Here is a 22,700-nt window from a genome sequence, read left to right as displayed (position 1 = left end):
GAGGTAAGGGGAGGAGGTGGGGAAGGGTAGGAGCTGGGACGGAGTACTCTGGGGTGACCCAAGCGACCCTGCTACGGGGCTTGGGCAAACATGTCCACCAGGGCCTCTCTAATGCGCACCGCCTCCTGGCGCGCCTGGCGGATGGCAGCTGTGTCGGGCTGGTCCAAGGTCTGTGCCTCAGCTGCCACCCATGCAGGGAGGAAGGCCTCCCCACTGCGCTCCACAATATTGTGGAGCACGCAGCACGCGGCCAGCACTTCCGTTGCATTCTGCTCACCCATGTCGAGACGGGTGAGCAAACAACGGAAGCGGGCTTTTAACCGTCCAAACGCCAACTCCACTGGGTTTCGGGCCCGGTTGAGGCGGTCGTTGAACCGGGCCCGGTTCTGGTCCGGCTGCCCCGTGTAGGGCCGCATGAGCCAGGGCATCAGGGGGTAGGCTGCATCCCCGACGATGCAGATGGGCATCGGCACATTCCCGACAGTCAAGTCCCGCCGGGGGAAGTAGGTGCCCGCCTCCAACCTCTGAAATAGTCCTGAGTTCCGGAGGATGCGGGCGTCGTGTGCCCGGCCGGACCAGCCGCCGTAGATGTCCAGGAAGCGACCCCGGTGATCCACGAGGGCTTGCAGGACGATGGAGCAGTACCCCTTTCTGTTCATAAAGTGGGCTGCTCGATGCTCCGGGGCCCGGATGGCGATGTGGGTGGCGTCCAGGGCTCCCCCGCAGTTGGGGAACCCGAGGGCAGCGAAGCCGGCCATGGTCTCATCGACGTCGCGCAGGCGGATGATTCTTGGCAGCAGGACGTCGTTGATGGCGTGGACGACCTGCAGAAGGGTGCAGAGAAACACAAGGGAACACATTACATACAGTCAGGGGTGAGTGTGCGCTCCCTTGGGTCCCCCCCTTGATTCCCTCTGTCCGTCCACACACACACACACACACACACACACACACACACACCCAGGGCCCCCCTCGCCCCACGCCCCACGCCCCCCCTCACCAGTGGGCCGGTGCAAGGGAGGGACGGTCGAAACCCCTGAGCGACCCAGCCTGGAGTCTTGGGTGTCCCTGGGCCTGGAGTGGAGCACCCTCCCCCCATCTCACTCCACCTGGGACTTACCTGGATGACGATCACGCCAACGGTGGATCTTCCCACCCCGAACTGGTGTGCCACCGAGCGGTAGCTGTCCGGTGTGGCCAGCTTCCACAGCGCGATGGCAACCCTCTTGTTGACGGGGATGGGTGCCCGCAGCCGGGTGGCGGTTCTCTGCAGCGCGGGGGTCAGCCAGGTGCACAGCATCAAGAAGGTCTGCTTCCTCATCCGAAAATTCCGGACCCACTGGTAGTCGTCCCATCGTCCGAGGACCACACGGTCCCACCAGTCGGTGCTCGTTTCCAAAGTCCAAATGGGCCGGTCTATCGTCGGGTGCTGATGCCACGCGGTTGCCAGGACCTCCCTGGTGAGGGAGTCCAAGGCAATCTCTGCCTCCTGGTACATGAACACCAGGGCACCAGCCTGCAGCACGAGCTCCAGGCACCTGTACAGGTCTAACAGGGGCCCGAGCAGGTACATGGCAACCCACGGCTCCATAGCAGACAGTGCAGAGCAGAAAAAATAAAATGCCAGGAAAAGCTGGTGGGGGGCCAAAGGGTGGTGTCCCCAAAACTCACAGGGCAACCACCGACCCTGTGAAGGGTGCCAGTCTCTGGCAGAGGTCACAAGGCACGGGAGCACGAGACCAACGGCTGCCCGGCGAGACCCCTTTAACCACGCGTCTGGACGGAGCTCCGGCCCCGCCCCCGGAAAGGTCTGGTGGCCTTTGCCCTTTTCAAAATGGTTCCGGGCTTTTTGCTTTTCCGGAAAAGCGCATCGTTATCACGGAAACTCCGTGGCCAATGTAGACGCTCCTTTTCCGGAAAAGCTGAAAACGGAATGTATTCCGTTTTAAGCATTTCCGGAAATTCATGCCAGTGTAGACGTAGCTAGAAGGAAAAAAAAACCCTCACTCTCAAACACAAGCTCAGCACACAGCAAGAAAGCCCCAAACACAACACACACTGCAGATAGCCACTTCCCTCAAGAGTCCTGTATCTGCTTCTCCTTTACCTGGAGAACTCCCTCTCTAAACTACGTGTTAGCACTCACCTGTTTGCAAGCTTCTCTTTTATTTTGTAATAAAAAACACTTCTTTAAGGTGATGATTTGATTTTTGTGTACTGGAAGGTCTGTCTGTGTGTATCTGCATGCCTCTGACTGAGGGGTCAGCTACCAGAGACTGCAGCTTGTTTTTCTCTTTCTTTTTGCAAGCTCTTTTGGGGCAAAAGAGCTTGGGGTACCCCTGGGGCTGATTTCATGTGTTAACCCCCAGTTTTAGGGATAAAAAAAACACTTGATGGTGGCAGCAAATCCCCCCCCCCCCCCCGAATCACAATACACAGATTTTTTGGGGAAGCTTTTGATAACCTGTGTCTGTAGAGGCAAGGTTTTGAGTCCTTTGCAGGCCGCCATCTTCTGCACTCTGAGTGCCAGAGTGGGGAACAGCCCTGACACCAATGACATAGATTTTGGCCATGATGCAATGTCTTCAGGGTAGGTTTCTTTCCTTAGTTTGACAAAATTGCCAACATTTTGTAGTTCCATTGCCACTTCAGAGTCCACTTGTTCAACTTTTGCAGCAGTTGTGGTATCCCTATGTTGAGGGGTGACAAGCCCTTGGAGGCCCCTCGAGCTTATTCTCCTTGCAGGAGTGACATAACAGCCATAGAGTTTTTACAGGATGGCTCAACGGCCCCAGTCTATACCCCAGCCCCTCTATTCAGGGTAATACAGTCCAGCAGCCTATGTCCATAAACACTGGGAAAACTCCCCCACACAGGGGTATGTAAGGAGGGGTAGGGGGACCCAGGCCCTCCTTCTCCACCACGTCCCAGCCCAGGCCCCTGTTGGCAGTAGCATGATCCACTGGTTGCTCAGCGGGGAATCCTGCCACAGCACACTGAGCGCACAGGGCAATTCCCCGCCCTGGGCTACTTCGTACCGGGACTCATCAGACGCTCTCTCCATCCTCACGCTCAAATCCTCTGGCTTCTCTTGTAGCCCCTCTTGGCTTAGCTGGTGCTGTTTGGTCCAGAAGCACTTCCTCCCCTGGCTCTGCGCCAGCGTATCGTTCCCCTTCAGCAGTTAGCCCAGATTGAGCTGCTCCAGAAGCCTTTATCATCTGTCTCCAGTTGGAGCATGTCCAGCAGGGCTGTGGGGGTGGGGCCCTCTCAGCCAGTGTAACTCAACCCCGCACTGAAGCTGATGGATACACCCCATCACACCCCACAACTCGGCAAGTGATCAGATAATTGAGCTGTTTCATCACGCAAACTTTTCGATGAATGTCCTCTATTCAATACTTCAAGGCTACGTCTACACTGCACGCTTCTTGCGCAAGAGTCTTGTGCAAAAGGTCAGTGCAAGAGCACATCCATACTGCCATGTGCATTTGCGCAAGACCATCCATGGCAGTGTGGACGCTTTCTTGCGCAAGAAAGCTGTGATGGCCATTTTAACCATCGGGGCTTCTTAGCATCATAGAATCATAGAATACTAGGACTGGAAGGGACCTTGAGAGGTCATCGAGTCCAGTCCCCTGTCCTCATGGCAGGATCAAATACTGTCTAGACCATCCCTGATAGACATTTATCTAACCTACTCTTAAATATCTCCAGAGATGGGGATTCCACAACCACCCTGGGCAATTTATTCCAGTGTTTGACCACCCTGACAGTTAGGAAGTTTTTCCTAATGTCCAACCTAAACCTCCCTTGCTGCAGTTTAAGACCATTACTTCTTGTTCTATCCTCAGAGGCCAAGATGAACAAGTTTTCTCCCTCCCCCTTATGACACCCTTTTAGATACCTGAAAACTGCTATCATGTCCCTCCCCTCAATCTTCTCTTTTCCAAACTAAACAAGCCCAATTCTTTCAGCCTTCCTTCATAGGTCATGTTCTCTAGACCTTTAATCATTCTTGTTGCTCTTCTCTGGCCTGTCTCCAATTTCTCCACATCTTTCTTGAAATGTGGTGCTCAGAACTGGACATAATAGTCCACTGAGGCCTAACCAGCGCAGAGTAGAGCGGAAGAATGACTCCTCGTGTCTTGCTCACAACACACCTGTTAATGCATCCCAGAATCATGTTTGCTTTCTTTGCAACAGCATCACACTGCTGACTCATATTCAGCTTGTGGTCCACTATAACCCCTAGATCCCTTTCTGCCGTACTCCTTCCTAGACAGTCGCTTCCCATTCTGTATGTGTGAAACTGATTGTTCCTTCCTAAGTGGAGCACTTTGCATTTGTCTTTATTAAACTTCATCCTGTTTACCTCAGACCATTTCTCCAATTTGTCCAGGTCATTTTGAATTATGACCCTATCCTCCAGAGCAGTTGCAACCCCTCCCAGCTTGGTATCATCTGCAAACTTAATAAGCGTACTTTCTATGCCAATATCTGAATCGTTGATGAAAATTTTGAACAGAGCCGGTCCCAAAACAGACCCCTGCGGAACCCCACTTGTTATGCCTTTCCAGCAGGATTGTAAACCGTTAATAACTACGTTCTGAGAAGGCTTATCCAGCCAGTTATGTACCCACCTTCTAGTAGCCCCATCTAAGTTGTATTTGCCTAGTTTATTGATAAGAATATCATGCGAGACCGTATCAAACGCCTTACTAAAGTCTAGGTATACCACGTCCACCGCTTCTCCCTTATCCACAAGACTCATTGTCCTACCAAAGAAAGCTATCGGATTGGTTTGACATGATTTGTTCTTTACAAATCCATGCTGGCTGTTTCCTATCACCTTGCCACCTTCCAAGTGTTTACAGATGATTTCCTTAATTACTTGCTCCATTATCTTCCCTGTCACAGAAGTTAAACTAACTGGTCTGTAGTTTCCTGGGTTGTTCTTATTTCCCTTTTTATAAATGGGCACTAGATTTGCCCTTTTCCAGTCTTCTGGAATCTCTCCTGTCTCCCATGATTTTCCAAAGATGATAGCTAGAGGCTCAGATAGCTCCTCTATCAGCTCCTTGAGTATTCTAGGATGCATTTCATCAGGCCCTGGTGACTTGCAGGCATCTAACATTTCTAGGTGATTTTTAACTTGTTCTTTTTTATTTTAGCTTCTAAACCTACCCCCTTCCCACTAGCATTCACTGTGTTAGCCATTCCTTCAGACTTCTCGGTGAAGACTGAAACAAAGAAGTCATTAAGCATCTCTGCCAGTTCCAAGTTTCCTGTTACTGTTTCTCCCTCCTCACTGAACAGCGGGCCTACCCTGTCCTTGGTCTTCCACTTGCTTCTAACGTGTTTATAAAAAGTCTTCTTGTTTCCCTTTATTCCCATAGCTAGTTTGAGCTCATTTTGTGCCTTTGCCTTTCTAATCTTGCCCCTTCATTCCTGTGCTGTTTGCCTATATTCATCCTTTGTAATTTGTCCTACTTTCCATTTTTGATAGGACTCATTTGTTATTTTTAGATCATGCAAGATCTTTTGGTTAAGCCAAGGCGGTCTTTTGCCATATTTTCTATCTTTCCTACACAGCGGAATAGCTTGCTTTTGGGCCCTTAACCATGTCCCTTTGAAAAACTGCCAACTCTCCTCAGTTGTTTTTCCTCTCAGTCTCGATTCCCATGGGACCTTACCTATCAGCTCTCTGAGCTTACCAAAATCCACCTTCCCGAAATCCATTGTCTCTATTTTGCTGTTCTCCCTTCTACCCTTCCTTAGAATTGTGAACTCTATGATTTCATGATCACTTTCACCCAAGCTGCCTTCCACTTTCAAATTCTCAACCAGTTCCTCCGTGTTTGTTAGGATCAAATCTAGAACAGCTTCCCCTCCCCTGTAGCTTTCTCAACCTTCTGAAATAAAAAGTGTTGTCCATCCACACTGCCTTCTTGTGGAAGAAGGCCTCTGTTCGGTTGCTTTACTGTAAATCTTCTTGTGCAAGAGTGGGTGGGGTGTGTGGATGCTCTGTGGGTTCTTCCGCAAGAACCCGCCAATGTAGACATAGCCCAGCTCTTTTAAACAACTATTGGTTCTGTCTAGACCAGGGGTTCCCAACCTGGGGTATGTGTACCCCCAGGGGATACGAGAAGTTTGTCAAGGGGGCGCGGAGCATGAAAGAGGTTGGGAACCCCTGGTGTAGGCACCTAGCGAGATAAAACCTCACATGCTCCACTACCCGCAAGCTAATCAATGTCTGTGCGTGAGGGAGCGCATGGCAGCTGGTGTGTGTCTTTAGCTGCTGTGCACCCCTGGCAGGCTGGGGACAGGAAATGAAAGACTTTACGTGCTCTCCGCTCCCAGGCCCTGATTGGTCAAGGTCTATGGGGAACTACACATTCGAGGAGACTGTGCCAGACCATTGACCAAGAGGAGCACTTTTCATGTATTGTACCTGGTAGTTGTAGTCTGTACGTCTGTGGCATAGTTGGGGTACAAATCCTCTTTAGAAACAGAGCCTATGGGAGTCGCGGACATATTGGTTGCTTTTTATGCAAATACATTGAGGACGGCAGCCAATGGAGACCCAGTAGGACGCCTGTATATTTTGCGAGTTCATAGGGAGGTCCCGGATGCTGTGGGCGTGGCCCTAGCCTGCGAAGCGGGTTCTGAACTAGGGGCGGAGTTGACCTCACTCTCTCCCCGTAGTCGTCGCTGCTGTCCAGGCTTGAACTCCGAAGCGTGTTAACGGAAGATGGTGGCGGGGCGCAGAAAGGGACGAAGGGGGATCCGGTTGTAAGGGAGGACTCGGTTCTGAGGCCCGGGGAGGCGCGGGGGTCAGGACGCTGGCGCAGAGGGGCAGCCTGGTTCGGTAGCAGGGAGAAGCTGGAGCGGGCTGCTGTAGCTCAAGTGATCTCGGCCCCCTTCGTGCTGGCTGCTGGGTTGCCCGCGCCATGTTCTCGTTGCTGTCCTATGGCCGGGTGATGGCCCGGGCCGTCTTGGGCGGCCTCTCGCAAACGGACTCCCGCGATTACAGCCTGATGACCGCTAGCTGCGGCTTCGGCAAAGACTTCCGCAAGGGCATCCTCAAGAAAGGCATGTGCTACGGGGATGACGCCTGCTTCGTGGCTAGGCACCGGTCAGCCGATGTGCTCGGTAAGTGCCTGCAGAACCTGCCCCTGACCTCCTTCCCCACTGCCAGCATGGCCCAGGTTCTGCAATGCCGCGCCCCCCCCCCCCCCCCCCCCCCGAATGCCGGAGTCACTTGCGCTATGGACACCAAAACTTAAATCTCTTGGCAAATACTCTTTTTTGTACATGGTTTCATGCAGGGGCTGGCAGGTACTGCCGTTCCTAGCCCGGAGAAGGCCTTGGGGGAGTGGAGTGGCTGCTGGATAATTAGGCCCAGCCTTTGGGATCTATTTTATAATTGCAAGGCCTGTTGTGTGTTAAAAGCACAAAGGTAGCTCTCTTTTGTGTCAGTGGTTACAACTTCAGTGGTGTAAATACCTTTAACAGACTCATTGAAAGAGATACTTCCTGTTTTCAAGACACACTATATCCCTGTCACTTGAAAGGCAAAGTGACATTGAGATGGGTTTTAAGTGTCACCTTTCACTTTCAGCACCTGGTTTACCTTGATTACACAGTGTAGCAGTTTTGATTTATACATAGGACTATGCTAATTGAAATGTCATCATGAGCAGAGACTCACTTTGGGTAATTGTCAGGGTGTAAATAGCTGTATTGTGGACATACATTACCTTCTCCAGACATGGTTAAAGTTGACTTTTTTTTTTAAATCAGAAAAGTTCAGCAGTTGAGCTTTTCAGCAGTTGAAACAGGTTTGCACTGTAACTTTATAGTACTAAAAATATCTTAATAAATTTTTAGCCTTATTAGGCCACAATAGTGGGCTTGTGTTGGAATATGTCATAACTTTGTGATATTGGTAATACTTCAGAATGTGGCACTTCAGTGATAACCTGATTACATGGTACGACCAAAACATTAGTTCAGAAACACATTTAAGTTGCAAAAGCAGCGAGGAGTCCTGTGGCACCTTAGTCACTCTATAACTGAAGTGTTTGAGCATAAGCTTTTGTGGGCAAAGACCCACTTCGTCAGATGCATGAAGTGGGTCTTTGCCCACAAAAGCTTATGCTCCAACACTTCAGTTACTCTATAAGGTGCCACAGGACTCCTCATCACTTCTGCAGATGCACACTAACACAGCTACCCCTCTCATACATGTAAGTTGGTGATAGGAAATAATGTTGCCATTCACCTTTAAGGGAGCCATGGATGATACTGTGGCTGTTCAGGAGACATGGGTCATGGGTGTGTTCAGTACTTTGCAATCTTTTCCACGACGTTTGTTTTGACTATTTTTTCCCATTAAAAGTAGCTGCCAGACTTCTGTACTGTGACCGTTACCCTTATTGGTTGTTTGTACAACTTATTGTACAACTCCACTGCTGATGGATGACCGAATGTTCAGTGTTCAAGCTCCGCACAAATGAAGCACCTGGGGAAACTTGTCTTCCAGATAAACACGAAATCCTCTGGCACCTTATGATGCATCTGCTGAAGTGGGTCTTTACCCATGAAAGCTTATGCTCCAATAAATCTCTTAGTCTATAAGGTGCCACAGGACTTCTCGTTGTTTATGCACACGCATAAGAAAGGCCGTACTGGGTCAGACGAAAGGTCCATCTAGCCCAATATCCTGTCTAGTGACAGTGGCCAGTACCAGGTACACCTGAGGGGGTGGACCGAAGACAATGATCAAGCAATTTGTCTCCTACTATCCTTCTCCACCCTTTGACAAACAGAGGCCAGGGACACCATTACTTACCCTCTGGCTAATAGTCTTTTATGCACCTAACCTCCATGAAATTATCTAGCTCTTCACAGCCTCCTCTGGCAAGGAGTTCCACAGGTTGGCTGTGTGAAGAACTTTCTTTTATTAATTTTAAACCTGCCACCCATTCATTTCATTTGGTGTCCTCTAGTTCTTATATTATGGGAACAAGTAAATAACTTTTCTTTATTCACCCTCTCCACACCACTCATGATAGAGGTATATAAAATCATATCACCCCTCAGTCTCCTCTTTTCTAAACTGAAAAGTCCCAGTCTCTTTAGCCTCTCCTCATACGGGACCCATTCCAAACTCCTAATCATTTGTGTTGCTCTTTTCTGAACCTATTCTAATGCCAAAATATCTTTTTTTTGAGGTGAGGAGACCACATCTGTACACAGTATTCAAGATGTGGGCGTACTATAGTTCTATACAGGGGCACTAAGATACTCTTCGTCTTACTTTCTATCCCTTTTTTAATAATTCCTAGCATCCTATTGGCTTTTTTTGACTGCCGCTGCACACTGCGTGGACGTTTTCAGGGAACTATCCACGATAACTCCAAGATCTCTTTCCTGATTAGTTGTAGTTAAATTAGCCCCCATCATATTGTATGTATAGTTGGGGTTATTTTTTCCAGTGTGTGTTACTTTACACTTATCCACATTAAATTTCATTTGCCTTTTTGTTGCCCAGTCACTCAGTTTGGTGAGATCTTTTTGAAGTTCTTCACACTCTGCTTTGGTCTTGACTATCTTGAACAGTTTAGTATCGTCCTCAAACTTTGCCACCTTTCTGCTTACCCCTTCTCTAGATCATTTATGAATAAGTTGAAAAGGATTGGTCCTAGGACTGACCCTTGGGGGACACCACCAGTTACCCCTCTCCGTTCTGAGAATTTACCATTTATCCTACCCTTTGTTTCCTGTCTTTTAACCAGTTCTCAGTCCATGAAAGGACCTTCCCTCTTATCCATAGCAACAAGCCAGAGTTACTAGTTCCGCAATTTCCCATTTGAGTTCTTTCAGAACCCCTTGGCTGAATGCCATCCGGTCCCGGTGATTTGTTCACGTTAAGTTTTTTTTCAATTTGTTCCCAAACCACCTCTAATGACAACTTCAATTCCGGGACAGTTCCTCAGATTCATCACCCACAAAGGACAGTGCAGGTTTTGGGAATCTCCCTAACATCCTCAGCCGTGAAGACTGAAGCAAAGAAATCATTCAGACTAACACGGCTACCCCTCTGATAATTGTTTTCCAGATAGGTGAACTTGGCACGGTGTCTGTGTGTGGTCTGTGTCTGTGTGTGAGTGAAAGGAAGAAGGCACGTCTCTACTCCCTGACTCTTCATTTTGTTGTACCACGTATGGTAGCCATACCATAAAGTGGTGTGGTTGGTTTTTTTTTTTTTTTTTTTTTATGGTACTGCCCAGTAGGCAGTACTGGCACCGTCCAGTCAGAGCTTACCTGGAAAGAACAGAGTGTACTGCACCTCTGTAATGAAAATAGGCCGTCTTAAAGGGGCCGTGTCTCTTAGGACAATGACAGGCCCACCACCAGGTGTTCTGGTTTTTGGGGTTTTTTTGTTTTGGTTTTTGTTTCTTTTGCTCAACAGCTTTTCCCCTGGAGTACTGGCACCTTTTTTTGTTTGTTTTGTTTATAAAACAAACAAACAAAAAAAAGCACTGATATGATATAGATGTGCTGTTCTTTTCCCAGCACATCTTATCTTCCTGCGGGGCTCAGCAGAGAATTACAATACTGAATTTGTCATTGCCACCACGCTGCCATGAAAATTAATGCAAACACAGAATTTTGACTTTGCTGCAAATCCAAATGTTACAGGTAAGTGAAACAGAAAATTGTTGGCAGACTAATAGAATTTATAGAAGAAGTCATCTTTGTTGGTCTTTTATTGCTTTTGTAACATTAAAATGTACCAATAACTTAAGAATTACTTCATGCTCTGCAGACATTAGAAATCAGGATGAATTTTTAATGTCTCAATCCATACTGCTTGAAATCATGGAAATACAGGACTGGGAGGGCTCTTGATAATTCATCTGCACAGGAGCATGACTAAATATCATCTAGACCAGGGATCAACAACCTTTTCAAACCAAAGAGCCAAACTACATCAAAATTCAGAACAAGTGGTCAACAAAGAACTGTATAAGAATGCCTATTTGCATAACTGAAAATATACAACTTAATACTATTGATAATTGACATGATTAATAATAGCATAGATGAAACATTGTGCTCACAGACTTTATTTAATGGGACTTCTGCTGTTGCATCTTTTCACACATTTCTTTAGAGTTTACATCACAACTGGTCAAATCCAGCTTAATGCATGCATTCACGATGTCTTCTGTCAATCTTATGGCGGGGGTTGGGTATGTGAGGGTGCTGGAGTCTGGGTTGACGTGTATGAGGAGCTCCGGGCAGGGTGTTTGGGTGTATGATGGACTCAGGGCACAAGGTTGGGTGTGTGGGGGTGCAGGAGTGTTATGATGCTGCAGCCAGATGTGGGCTGGGCCCCAATTGGGGGCTTGTTGGCCAGGCTTCATTTTTAAATAAAGTAACATATTATGTCCAACACAAAAGGTTTCAACATTCTTTATTTATGGTAGGGATCGGGAACCTTTTTTTTTTGGGGGGGGGGGGGGGGCGCTCACCCACAGAAAAATCAGTCGGAGACCACACAAGCGAGAAGCAAAAAAAAAAAAAAAAAAAAAAAAACCCAACCAAACCAAAAAACCCTCCAAAACCACCCCAACCTTCACTAATGTGGCTTCCAGACTGAAACATCTCACTCCCCTGGTGCTCCAGCCCCATGGTGGGGGAAGAGATGGGGAGGGCTGAGGTTCAAGGCCTCAGGCCAGATGAACTCTTCTGGGGATCCAGGGTTAGTGGATTTTGTTGGCCCTCTAGGCTCTGGTGTGGGGGGGGGGGGGGCACGGTGGCAAAAATGAGGGGTTAAGTGTGTGGGATAGGGATGGGGGTGCAGGAGGGGTTGAGGGTGCAAGGTCTGCATGGAAAATAGGGTGCAGGAGCAGGTTGGCAATAGGGTATCTGGCTGGTGGGGGAGGAGGCAGGTGCAAGGCTGGGTGGAGGAGTTGGCTGGGGGTGAATAGGGTGTCTGGCCGACAGGGTTTGCAGGAGCAAGGGAGTGTGCAGGAGCAGGCTGGGGTAGGGTGTCTGGCCAAGAGAGAGGGGTCTCGGCAGGGCGGTGAGTGGAGGGGGTGTGGGGGTCTTGGTGAAGGTGGTGAGTGAGGGGGCTGGGGCACAGGGTCTCGGCTTAAGCGGGGGGCGGGGGGGTCACTTGTTTTCATGCTGGTTCCAGGCACTGCCCACTGCTCCTAATTGGCTAGATTCCAGCCAATAAGGGTGTCAAGGCTGTTTCCTACTCTGGCATGCTGAATGCAGAAAGTGGGGGACTGCAAGAGTTTCAAAACCTTGCCTCTACAGGCACAGGTACAAAAACTTCCCCCCACAAAATCCTAATACCCAAATTTTGTGGAATTTGCTGCCACCATTAACTGCTTTTTGATGCATAAAAAAACAGGGGTGAACATTTGAAACCACCCCCAGGGGTACCTCAAGCTCTTTTGCCCCAAAAGAGCTTGAAGAGGGAAAAAAAGAGCTGTAGTCTCTGGTAAGGATGTTAAATATTGGTTAATTTACTAGTCGAGTAGTCAATGGAATTTCCATCAACTACTCGACCAGTTGATAGGCACGTCCGCATAGCCCAGTGGGGACTCTTGTACATATCAAAGTGGCAGCGCAGCATGCAGCCTGGGGTCAGCGGGGGACTCGATAAGCATTTGCTTATTGGATAGTTGACTAGTCCTTCACATCCCTTGTCTCTGGTAGCTGACCCCTCAGTCAGAGGCATGCAGATACACACAGACAGACCTTCTTATGTTTCCTGTCTTCGCATGTACCAGCTCTGCCTTCCCCATTCGATAGACAGCAGCAGAGGGGGGCTGGAGGCAGCAGCACAAGAATGGGGGGGGCAGGCAGCTCCATGGGATCTAGTGCTTTTGGAGAGCTGGCTTTTAAGGTGGCTCCTGCCTGCCCCCCACACACCTGCCTCTGTGGAAGGCAGCAAGGGGTCAGGGGGCTCCCTGGCAGCGCACTGGCTGCCAGCCCTGCCCCTGGCAAGTGTTTTAGTAACTGTGTGACCAATAAAATTGTTTGCGGCTACACAATTAGATAACGTTTACTTTAGTAACACCCCTAGTATATGCTTCATTTAAGTTATTGCTGTGGGGTGGGGGGCATGAGATGAGGCTTTCAGTATGCAGGCTGCCCTGGGGAGAGAAGACTACCCAAGCCTTCTCACCTGCCCAAGCTGCTGCTGAGAGAAATGCCTCTCCATGGCTGCTGTAGGTACAGCTGGAGGAGGGGTGAATGTTTCCCAGTTTGGGTAAGTCCAGGTTTCTCTGCACCCTGCACTCCACACCTAGAGTGAGGAATGCAGCAAACTGTGCACTTCCCTTGCTCACTAATGTATGGGGCCATTGCTGGCTGTTTCCCTCCTCCATGATTTGTAGGACAATCCCCCCCCCCCCCCCCCCCCCCAGCCTAAAGAGTGCCTGTGGGGTAGGAGGTTTGGGGTTGGAGCAGTTCTGGACAAGGGGAAGGACGCGCCCCCAGCAAGCCTTTTGACACGTGCCCTGGTGATTCTGTCTCTTTTTTTCTGTTTGGTTTTCATAGAATACTAGGACTGGAAGGCAGGGCCGGCTCCAGGCACCAGCAAACCAAGCAGGTGCTTGGGGCGGTATTTCGGCCCGCAGGAGGAGCAGGGTGGTGGGGAGCCCCGTGGAGGCCGCCCTGAGCTGGGAACCCCGTGCCTGACTGCTCAGAGTCTGCGCCTGGCCCCAGAGCGCTGGGAGCTTTGCGTGGGCAGCCCCAGGTACTTCCTGGGGGGTGGCTGATGAGGCTAAGCCCGGGGGCCTCTTTTTCACCTTTGAGAGTGTGCCCCCTCCCCCCCCCCCGGTCGGCAATGCCCCCTCTTATGTGCCCTTCCCGCAGCTCCCCCTCTCCCACCGCCCCGCCTGTGTTCTCTCCCCTGCCTCTGAACCCCCCCCCTTGACTGGCTGTCCCTCCCACCCGGCCTGTGTGCCCCTGCCCACTATCCTGCAACCCTCACTACCGCCCCTCCCCTCCTCTCTTCTCTTCCTTGGCTCGGCCTCTGCCCAGCAACCCCACCTCCTAGCCCACTGCAATGCTGCTGTCAGCAGTGGATATAGGGCAGGGTGAGCGGGGCGGCTGCTCCGGTCCCCGAGCTTTAATAGGCCCCGCGCCAGCGCTGGTGTGTTAAACCTCTCATCGGCCCTGCTTAGAGCAGGGTCGGCAGCCTGGGGCCTGCGGCGCTTTGGAAGCTTGAGCCCCGCCCTCACCGCAGCAGGCAGCCCACGCAGGTGCTTCAGTAGCTGGAGCAAACCCCACGCTGGTCGGGTCCGTCCGTGAGGCAGCAACAGCCCCACCCCCACGCAGAACAGAACAGCGTGGCGAGGCCCTTTTGTGGTGCAGGAGCTGCAAGCCGGCAGGGGAGGGTCCCTCAGGGCCGCTTCAGCCAATGGGCTTGGGCGGGACCTGGACAATGGCACCTGCGGGAACCCACCAATCACCGCTCCCCTCAGGCTTTTAATCCCCCAGTACATGGCCAGGCAGGAGATAAGGAATCGCCCCTTACATTGGAGGAGGAGAAGCCCCATACCCCCAAGGCTGGGAGGTCTGCTGCCACCACTGCAAATAGGAAACGTAGGGTAGTGGTGGTCAGAGACTCTCTTCTGAGGGGGACGGAGGCGCCCATCTGTCGCCCTGGCATTTCATCTCGGGAGGTATGCTGCCTGCCGGGGGCCCATATCCGAGATGTTACGGAGGCATTGTCGAGGATTATCCGGCCCTCTGACTACCGGCCCATGCTACTCATCCACGTGGGCACTAACGATACTGCGAGGTGTGACACTGAACAGATCAAGAGTGACTACAGGGCTCTGGGAGTACGGGTGAAGGAGTTTGGAGCGCAGGTGGTATTTGCTTCGATCCTTCCTGTGGCAGGTAGGGGCCTGGGCAGAGACAGGTGCATCCTGGAGGTGAATGCCTGGCTGTGAGGATGGTGTCGCCAGGAGGGCTTTGGCTTCCTCAACCACGGGATGCTATTCCAGGAAGGACTGCTAAGCAGGGATGGTGTCCACCTTTTGAGGAGGGGGAAGACCCTATTTGGACACAGACTGGCTAACCTAGTGAGGAGGGTTTAAACTAGGTTCGAGGGGGACAGGTGAGCAAAGCCCACAGGTACGTGGAGAACATGGAGACCTGGGAGATAAGTCGGAAATGGGAGGGAGTGTGGGCTACAATGGCTGAGAGAAAGGAGGGTCAGGGCAAAACTGGGAGGCAAGGTCAAATCAGTATCTTAGATGCCTATATACAAATGCGAGAAGTATGCATAATAAGCAGGAAGAACTGGCCGTGCTAATAAATAAGTACAATTATGACATTGTTGGCATCACAGAAACTTGGTGGGATAATACACATGATTGGAATGTTTGTATGGAAGGGTACAGCTTGCTCAGGAAGGATAGACGGGGAAAAAAGGGAGGAGGTGTTGCCTTGTATATTAAAAATCAACACACTTGGAGTGAGGTGGAGATGGACGTAGGAGACGGAAATGTTGAGAGTCTCTGGGTTAGGCTAAAAGGAGAGGGTAGGCCCGCTGCTCAGTGAGGAGGGAGAAACAGTAACAGGAAACTTGGAAATGGCCGAGAAGTTCAATGACTTCTTTGTTTCGGTCTTCACCAAGAAGTCTATGTAGGAATGCCTAACATAGTGAATGCTAGTGGGAAGGGGGTAGGTTTAGAAGGTTAAAAAAAAAAAGAGCAAGTCAAAAATCACCTAGAAAAGTTAGATGCCTACAAGTCACCAGGGCCTGATGAAATACCTCCTCTATCAGCTCCTTGAGTATTCTAGGATGCATCTGAGCCTCTAGCTATCATCTTTGGAAAATCCATGGGAGACACAAGAGATTCCAGAGGACTGGAAAAGGGCAAATATAGTGCCCATCTATAAAAAGGGAAATAAGAACTGTGATGTAGTGGGGGTACCTGGCTGGTTTCTATGCTGCTGGCTCTGGGGTAACCCCCACTGGCTGCAGTTGGTACCACGGCCCAGCAAAACAGGATGAGTCATTATGCAAAGGGTGTCTCAACTTGTCTGACCAGCCACCCCCCATGGAGAGGAACAAAGGAAGGTGGATGCTGCCCTGGCTGGGGGGCAGGGCTGGAGGAGAGTGAGTTATTAGTTAGTTTCTGTCTGAGAGCATGGAGGAAGCAGCGTCAGCAACAGGCTGGGGGGTTTAGAAGCCAAGACCCCTGCCCCATATGAAGGGGGGCTGAGGCATCCTAGGCCTGCCCTGTAACCTGATGACATCTGTGCTGTGCTGTATCCTGGAGAAGCAATAAATCACCTCTATTCTACTGGCTGGCGGAGTCTGTTCATGCCATTTTGGGGGTGCAGGAGGCGGGGGACCCCAACGCGTCGTCACAAGAACAACCTAGGAAACTACTGATCAGTTAGTTTAACTTCTGTGCCAGGGAAGATAATGGAGCAAGTAATTATGGAAATCATCTGTAAACACTTGGAAGGTGGCAAGGTGATAGGGAACAGCCAGCATGGATTTGTAAAGAACTAATCATGTCATACCAATCTGATAGCTTTCTTTTGCTGTTCTCCCTTCTACCCTTCCTTAGAATTGTGAACTCTATGATTTCATAATCACTTTCACCCAAGCTGCCTTCCACTTTCAAATTCTCAACTAGTTCCTCCCTATTTGTTGGGATCAAATGTAGAACAGCTTCCCCCCGGTAGCTTTTTCAACCTTCTGAAATAAAAAACTGTCTCCAATGCAGTTCAAGAACTTATTCGATAGTCTGTACCCCACTGTGTTATTTTCCCAACATATATCTGGATAGTTGAAGTCCCCCATCACCACCAAATCTTGGACTTTGGATGATATTGTTAGTTTTTTAAAAAAAGCCTCATCCACTTCTTCCACCTGGGTAGGTGGCCTGTAGTAGACTCCTAGCATGACATCACCCTTGTTTTTTTTTAACCCCTTTTAGCCTAACCCAGAGACTCTCAACATTTCCGTCTCCTATGTCCATCTCCACCTCACTCCAAGTGTGTTCATTCTTAATGTATAAGGCAACACCTCCTCCCTTTTTTCCCCGTCTATCCTTCCTGAGCAAGCTGTACCCTTCATACAAACATTCCAATCATGTGTATTATCCCACCAAGTTTCTGTGATGCCAACAATGTCATAATTGTATTTATTTATTAGCACGGCAAGTTCTTCCTGCTTATTATGCATACTTCTTGCATTTGTATATAGGCATCTAAGATCCTGATTTTGACCCTCGTTTCTCTCTGGGCATTAGAAAGTTTTATGAGAAGCAATCCTATTCCAGGCATATCCCATTGTCCTGACGCAACCAAAACTTTACCTCACTTTAAGTCATGATAAGAGGAAGCTGTATGCTTAATTTGGTGGTCCTACCTCTTACCATTTAGGAGGAGTTCTTGAACAGGCGAAACTCTCTCAAATGTGTAGCAGATTTTATGTGCTTGAAGACTTATGTACCTCCTCAGTCTTCTCCATTTTAGGGATGTAAGCGACTACTTAGGCATACGCTTATTGGATACTCATCGGATTGTCGATTTAACTAGTTACTTCCTCAGCCCCCCCCCCCCCCATTGTTGCCTCTGTCAGAGAGAGGCAGCAAGGGGGCAGGGAGCAGGAGCCGGTGCTGGTGGGAGCCGGCTTAAAATCTGGTTCCGCCCAGCACCATCAGGAGGCAGGGGTGCAGCCGGGACCTGGCAGCGCTTCCGCCTTTCAAATGTAGCAGGAGCCGGCAGGGCTCTTGCTACATTTCAAAGGCAGCGGTGCCCTTATCAACTAATAGATTTGCATCGACTATTCGATCAATGATTCAATTAGTTGATTAATCTAAATTTAATATCCTTACTCCAGATTAAACAAGCCAATTGCGTTTCAATCTTTCCTTGTAGGTCATGTCTTCTAAGCCTCGAATAACTTGTAGTACTGTTCTCTGGACGTCTTCAATTTGTCCACATCTTTCTAATGCCCAGAACTAAACACAATACTTCAGCTGAGGCCTTGTCAATGCTGAGTAGAGTGGAAGAATTGCTTCTCAGATCTTGTTTACAACACTTCTGGTAATACATTCCAAACGGTTGCTCACTGATTTTTGCATCAGTATTACACTGTTAATTGATTTAGTTTGTGATCCATTTATAATTCCCAGATCCTTTTTCCTAGGCAGTCATTTCCCACTTGGTATTTTTTGTAATTGATTGTACTTTGTACAAAGTACAATACTTTGCATTTGTCTGTACTGAATTTCATCCTATTCAGGCCATTCCTCCAGTTTGTCAAGATTATTGTGAATTCTAATTCATTTAAAGCACTTGCATCCCTTCAAGTTTGGTATCCTCTGCACATTTTATAAGTATACTCTGTATGCCATTGTCTAAATTATATATGACAATATTGAATAGACTGGACCCAGAATGTCGGTGTCGCTTTTCCAGCCCTCTCTGTTTCCAGTATTTATGCTGAAATCCCCTTGCTGTTCTGACCTCACTCTCCTCAAATACCCCTTCGTTTTTTTAGTGTATTAAGCTGAAGTTCTTCACCCCTACTTTTTGCCTTGTGTAACTTTGTATTGACTCCCCTGTAGCCACTCTGCTGGGAGAGCTCTCTCCTGTTGCCATCAAGCACCATTGCTGCTTTCAGTGACACTTGTTAGTCTGAGGTGTGGTTTGGTTTTTTTTGCCCACACCCCTAACTGACAAAAGTGCTAGTATAGAAATACCCACAGTATTCCACTCTACTAGAATACTAAAGGTACAAGGGTCATCTTTAAATAAATTGAGATACCGGCAGTCCCCGGGTTACGTACAAGATAGGGACTGTAGGTTTGTTCTTAAGTTGAATTTGTATGTAAGTCGGAACTGGTACATATTGTAGGGGAAACTCTAGCCAAACATTTCTCCAGAGCTCAGTTTTATTCTCCCACACCTCACTTCCCTCGGTCCTTTATTCTCAAGCTGAGGTGTCAGCTGAGAAAAGCCGCCCCGTGTCTCCCTGGTCTGCTGGGGGGAAGCAGCTAGTGCGGGGTTGCCTCACATCGGATCCCTACTTACAAACGGGGTAAGTCGGATCCATGTAACCCGGGGACTGCCTGTACTAGCCCTACAGAACTTGAAAACAGGAGACCAGCATTTTAAAAGAGCGACAGTTCAAATGCAAGAGGGCTTGGAATGGAGATGCTGGAAACAATACTGGGACCTCCCCGTGGCCATGAAGCAACCTCTGTCTGCGGCCAGCCTGGCCTGCTGTGGGCTGAGTCTGCTTCAGGGCAGCTTCCCCTGTTCCCTCCCTCCCTCCCTCAGCAGCCTCTGTCTGTGGGGAGCTTGGACCCCCCCCCCCCCCCCCCAAAAACAGGGACTGCTGCCACCCCGTACTACTGCCTCTATCAGAGGTAGCAGTGGCTGCAGGCACCTGGTCTGTGAGGGGAGCTGGTATTTAAACTGGCTCCTCTCACGGACCGGCTCCTGCCTGGCACCCTGCACCGCTGCCTCGGATAGAGACAGTAGCATGGGGTGGCCGGGGGCTCCCTGGGAGTGGTGCCAGATTGCACTGGCTGCCAGCCCTGCCCCCAGGGACTATAGAATAGTCAACTAACTGCTAAGAATTCATGTGGTTATGCGACTATTCAATTAACCAATAGCTAACATCCCTAAACCAGACTGCAGAACTGGATGGTTCTTTGTGTGATGTCCCTGTGGGTGCTCCACTGTTGGTGTTGGGTTGTCCTGGTGCCGCAGATCGGAGTTTTTCCTAGCAGTAGTCATCCAGACCACACATGCGTGTCAGGTGCTTCATGCCCTTTGCCCCTTCTCTTTGTGTGCACGGTCTGGCTCTTGCCAGTTCCTTCTTTGCCACCCTCGGTCACAGACTCCTCAGCTAAAAGAAGGGCTTCTCCTGCATGGTCTTTACCACCAAGCTGTGTAAGCACCAGGGACAAGCCCAGAACATCTGGCACTGTCCCGGCCCATTCTAAAGACGTGTATGCCAAGATGCACCGTGCTACGCCAGTGCTGGCTACTTCAACTATGGCAACAGCACCCGTACCAGCTCAGGAACTGGCACCGGTTCAGTCTTCAGCACTGGCTCGGATCTAGGGGACCGCAAACTCAGCAGGCCACTACAGCACTGCCGGCACCGAGGGGCTCACCAGCACCAGCTAAGGCACGCTCTAAGACCAATAGACAGACCGCCATTTCCCCGAGTCCGGAACCGATCACATTTTTCTCCGGCACCGTCCTACCCCCTTGCTTCCACCGCTGGCGCTGGTGGGAGATGTGCATCATCGCACTGATAGGAGGCATTACAGATTCTCTCCCTGCTCCTCGGGCCTGTACCGCTCATCTCCTATACCTTGACACATATCAGTGTCTCCTCTGCCCTCTTCAAGAGGCTTGGTCAGATTCCCTGGATCTCCCACTTGATCAGTGTGTGCTACTTATCACAATGACTATAGGAGCACCTTTTCTTCTAGGCACTCCTCCCCCACAAGATCTTACTGTGATCATCATAGACATTGATAATATCGTGTGGCCCAATGGGGGCTATCATAGTAATATCTATCACCAATGCATACATGACACTGCTCTCCTTGGGTATGTCTACACTACAGCGCTAATTCGAACTAACGCATCTAGAACTAAAAACTAGTTCGAATTAGCATTTTGCTAATTCGAACTAGTGTGTCCACATTAAGTGGACCCTGAACCGGGGTTAAGGATGGCCGGAAGCAGTGCCAGCAGGGCGTCAGAGGAGGACTTAGAGCGTGGAGATGCTGTCTCAGGCTAGCCGAGGGCTGTGCTTAAAGGGTCCTGACCCCCACCCCGGACAGACAGTTCTCAGGGGTGCCCCGCTTGCAAAGCAGTCCTGGCTTGGAGTGCCCGGAGTACCCACACTGGGCACATCACAGCACTCGGCCATCAGCCCCGCTGCGCTTGCTGCAGGCTGCCATCTGGGGAGAGGGGGCAATTGGGGGGCTGCAGGAGAGCTTCCACCCCCAGAAGCCTGCAGAGCCAGCCCAGTCCTCCCCATCGGGGGCTCGTGCCCCATTCCTCCCTCACCTCCTTCCACTTACCCTTCCCTAGCCCCTCTTCTTGATGTACAAAATGAAGATAACGTGTCTTCCAAAATGGAATCTGTCTTTATTGAACAAAACTGGGGGAGACTGGGAAAAGGAGGTGGGAGAGGGGAAGAGAGAGGCTGGGAGAAGGGAGGGCAACTAAAATGATCAGGGGTTGGGAACAGGTCCCATATGAAGAGAGGCTAAAGAGACTGGGACTTTTCAGCTTAGAAAAGAGGAGACGGAGGGGGGACAGGATAGAGGTCTCTAAAAGCAGGAGTTGAGTGGAGAGGGTGCATACAGAAGAGTTCTTCATTAGTTCCCATAAAGAAGGACTAGAGGACACCAAAGGAAAGGAATGGGTAGCAGGCTTCAGACTAGTAACAGAAAGTTCTTCTTCACAAAGCAAAGAGTCAACCTGTGGAACTCCTTGCTGCAGGAGGCGGTGAAGGCTAGAACTGGAACAGAGTTTACAGGGAAGTGAGATCAAGTCATGGAGGTTGGTTCCATGGAGTGGTATTAGCCAGGGGATAGGAGTGCTGTCCCTGCCCAAGGTTTGTGGAAGGCTGGAGAGGGATGGCACGAGACAAATGGCTTGGTCACTGTCTTTGGTCCATCCCCTCCAGGGTCCCTAGTGTTGGCCGCTGTCGGCAGACAGGCTACTGGGCTAGATGGACCTTTGGTCTGACCCAGTACGGCCATTGTAAGCTCAGGGCTCAGGGTCGGGGGTCTCACTGGACCCCCTTGATTCTCTTGCACACCTGCTCCTGGGTGGCCAGGCTGGCAGCTATCCTGGCCAAGCTGGCCACTTTCCTGTGCCTAGTGCGGACATCGTGGACGAGGTCTACGATGTCCGCACTAGCCCAGGAGGGTGCCCGCCTCTTGCGGTCCTGGGCAAGCTCCCGGGAGCCGCCAGCCTGGTCCTGGGAAGAGCGGGAGGGCTGGGGGGCATCGGGTGGCTGGCTCGAGCCGTGCCAGGTGCAGGGTCTGCTGGCTGGGTGCTGGCAGGCTTGCACCTGGCACGGGCACCGTAGCCAGCCCGTGCCCCTTTAAGGGGTCCGGGGCCGGGAGGGGGGCAGACGAGTTTCCCTAGTGTTGGCCAGAGTGGCCACCAGGGAAACCTGGGGAGGGCTAGCCTCCCACTAGTTCGAATTAAGGGGCTACACACCCCTTAATTCGAACTAGCTAGTTCGAACTAGGCTTAATCCTCGTAGAATGAGGTTTACCTAGTTCGAACTAAGCGCTCCGTTAGTTCGAATTTAATTCGAACTAGCGTAGCGCCTATGAAAGTTAGTTCGAACTAACATCCATTAGTTCGAACTAACTTTGTAGTGTACACATACCCCTTGTTACTACTGGTCCACCTCCAGATGTTGTTCTATGGTTTCTCCTGCACCAGCCCACAGGCATCCTTCCACCCCACTCCCTTAAACCACCTCTCTCCCTTCCCAGCAATCTGAGCTGGAGGAAGGCCAACTCTCTGAACAGGAACAACTGGACACCTTGCCCGCAGACCACTCCTCCTCTTCTCCAGACAAGGCAGTGATTCCAGGTGATACCTCACCCATGGATTACCTCAGGGAATTTCAGGAGCTG

General features: G+C 50.3%; 1 protein-coding gene across 5 annotated transcripts in view; it reads left to right on the top strand.

Annotated features, from left to right (window-relative positions):
• Positions 1 to 6,651: 6,651 nt before the first annotated feature.
• LOC112544843 (protein phosphatase PTC7 homolog) overlaps positions 6,652 to 22,700 on the top strand; it is a 95,442-nt gene continuing 79,393 nt past the window's right edge. For 2 of the 5 annotated variants that reach the window (XR_012898731.1, XM_075914700.1), the window contains exon 1: positions 6,656 to 7,152. Coding sequence is in view for 4 of the 5 variants with exons in the window: in XM_075914700.1 (XP_075770815.1) it covers positions 6,951 to 7,152 (202 nt within the window). In the remaining variant the exon portion in view is untranslated. Of the gene's footprint in view, positions 7,153 to 22,700 lie in introns of all 5 variants that reach the window. The other 3 variants (XM_075914698.1, XM_075914697.1, XM_075914699.1) reach the window with 3 other exon arrangements.

The sequence above is a fragment of the Pelodiscus sinensis genome, unplaced genomic scaffold (assembly GCF_049634645.1).
Source record: "Pelodiscus sinensis isolate JC-2024 unplaced genomic scaffold, ASM4963464v1 ctg92, whole genome shotgun sequence".
NCBI classification, from domain to species: Eukaryota; Metazoa; Chordata; order Testudines; family Trionychidae; genus Pelodiscus; species Pelodiscus sinensis.
Note: the sequence above shows the minus strand (reverse complement) of the source record. Positions and strands in the feature narration are given on the sequence as shown.